The sequence below is a fragment of the Gracilinanus agilis genome, unplaced genomic scaffold, assembly GCF_016433145.1.
Source record: "Gracilinanus agilis isolate LMUSP501 unplaced genomic scaffold, AgileGrace unplaced_scaffold482, whole genome shotgun sequence".
NCBI classification, from domain to species: Eukaryota; Metazoa; Chordata; class Mammalia; order Didelphimorphia; family Didelphidae; genus Gracilinanus; species Gracilinanus agilis.
Genome location: NW_025382688.1, coordinates 1 through 1,767, shown reverse-complemented (window position 1 = coordinate 1,767; position 1,767 = coordinate 1). Strand labels below are relative to the sequence as shown.

General features: G+C 65.5%; 1 protein-coding gene across 1 annotated transcript; it reads left to right on the top strand.

Annotated features, from left to right (window-relative positions):
• Positions 1-8: 8 nt before the first annotated feature.
• Positions 9-1,477, top strand: LOC123255536 (chordin-like; the record flags this gene model as incomplete). The annotated part of the gene is made up of 6 exons (XM_044684310.1): positions 9-27; positions 136-239; positions 440-569; positions 826-957; positions 1,125-1,224; positions 1,390-1,477. Coding segments are annotated over 6 exons (573 nt in total), but the record flags the coding sequence as incomplete, so codon positions are not given.
• Between the last annotated feature and the right edge of the window lie 290 nt (positions 1,478-1,767).

The following is a 1,767-nucleotide window of genomic DNA, read 5'->3' as shown; positions in this document are numbered from 1 at the left end:
AGCCGCTGCCCGCCCGGGGCTCAGCAGGTAGGTGGGCGCGCAGGCTGGCGCAGGTGCCCGGCGCTGCCGCGGGCAGGGGCGGGGGACCCGCCTGGCACGAGGGGCGCCGCTGCCAACTGAGTGCCCACTTTGCAGGCTGTTCCTTCGGGGGGAAGCTCTACGCCTTGGAGGAGACGTGGCACCCGGACCTGGGGGAGCCCTTCGGGGTGATGCGCTGCGTGCTGTGCGCCTGCGAGCTGGTGAGTCGCCCCCGGGAGGGCTCAGGTGCCACGACCGGGAGTGGCCGGGACCGGGAGGGCGCCCTTCTCGATGGGGCACTTCTCGTGGACTCCCTCGGCCGGACTGTCCTCTCCCTCCCTGGCCCCAGCGCCCCCATCTCTTCCCAGTCAAGCCCGGCCCTGACCAGCTTCCCTCCTTCCTGTCTCCACTGTGGCCTCAGCCCTCTTGGGCTCGCCGAGGCAGGGGTCCAGGCCGGGTGAGCTGCAAGAACATTAAGCCCGAGTGTCCGGTGCCGAACTGCGGGCAGCCTCGCCAGCTGCCGGGCCACTGCTGCCAGTCATGCCCTCCGGGTAAGGCTCCGCCTCCCCGCCCCGGCGGGCTGCTCCGAGTTTCTTCCCCTCGTCCCTTCCGCTCGCTAGCTTCCCGGGCTCAGGGCCACTAGGACCGTGGGCTCTATCTCCGCTCCACTTTCTGGCCCCTCAGGTTGGCAACCCTTGGGAGGATGAAGGAGGAGGTGGAACTCTTCCCCTTCGACGCCTTTGCCCTTGGGGCTGGGAGGAAACCTTTTTGATCCCCTCTTTTCGATCTTCCTTCGCTACTGTCCAGAACGGAGCCCTCCCGAAAGGCAGCAGCACTCCGCTTCGGCTTTCGAGTACCCTCGGGATCCGGAGCATCGCAGCTACAGCAACCGCGGGGACCCTGGAGCCGAAAAGAGGGCTCGAGAGGATGGGCACACGGGTATAGGAGGCGTACCGGCAGGGAGGACGGGCACACTGGAGGACAGGCGCGGGGGGGGACAAGATGGGTGGCCATTGGCCAGCCTATGGAAGACTCTTAGGGCCCAAGGGCGCTCAGGCTATAGGGGGGGCTGGAGAAGCGGGCTTAGGGCTCCTCTCTCCCAGCAGACTTTGTGGCGCTGCTGACCGGTGGAAGGTCGCAGGCAGTAGCCAGAACCCGGGTGCTGCTGCTGCGGTCCAGCCTGCGTTTCTCCGTCTCCTACCGGGGGTAAGTTGAGCGGGAGCAAAGTACAGCGAAATGGGGTCTGAGGGAAGGCCAGTGCCAGTGTCTGGGAGCCGGAGGGGAGCCTGGGGAGAGGGCAGCAGCAGAAAGAACTGGCAAAGCTGCCAGGGATGTCCCGGGAGCTCCGTGCCCTTATCTTCAACTCCTCAGGCTGGACCGAGTCACCCGAGTCCGATTCACAGACCCGAGTGGCAGCATTCTGTTCGAGCACCCTGCGCCTCAGGCCCAGGAAGGCTTGGTGAGACCTTCGCTCCCCACACCTGGACCCGTCCTGTCTCTTCCCCAACCAGCCGGCTTCCCAGGCTAGGCTGCAGGAATGGGAGGGTGGGGGTCGGGGAAGGGGGTGTGCTGGTAGTTTAATTGGTCCCGAGAGGACCGTGTGCATTGCCCATGAAGGCACAGCATCACAGAGGGGGAAGGTTCTGTTCATTTACTTATGTCTGCGGCTTACTCCCCACCCCCACCCCCTTTTTGTTTTGCGGGCTATCTATGGATATTGTGCTCTCTCTCTCCTCCCCCCTCCTCCCC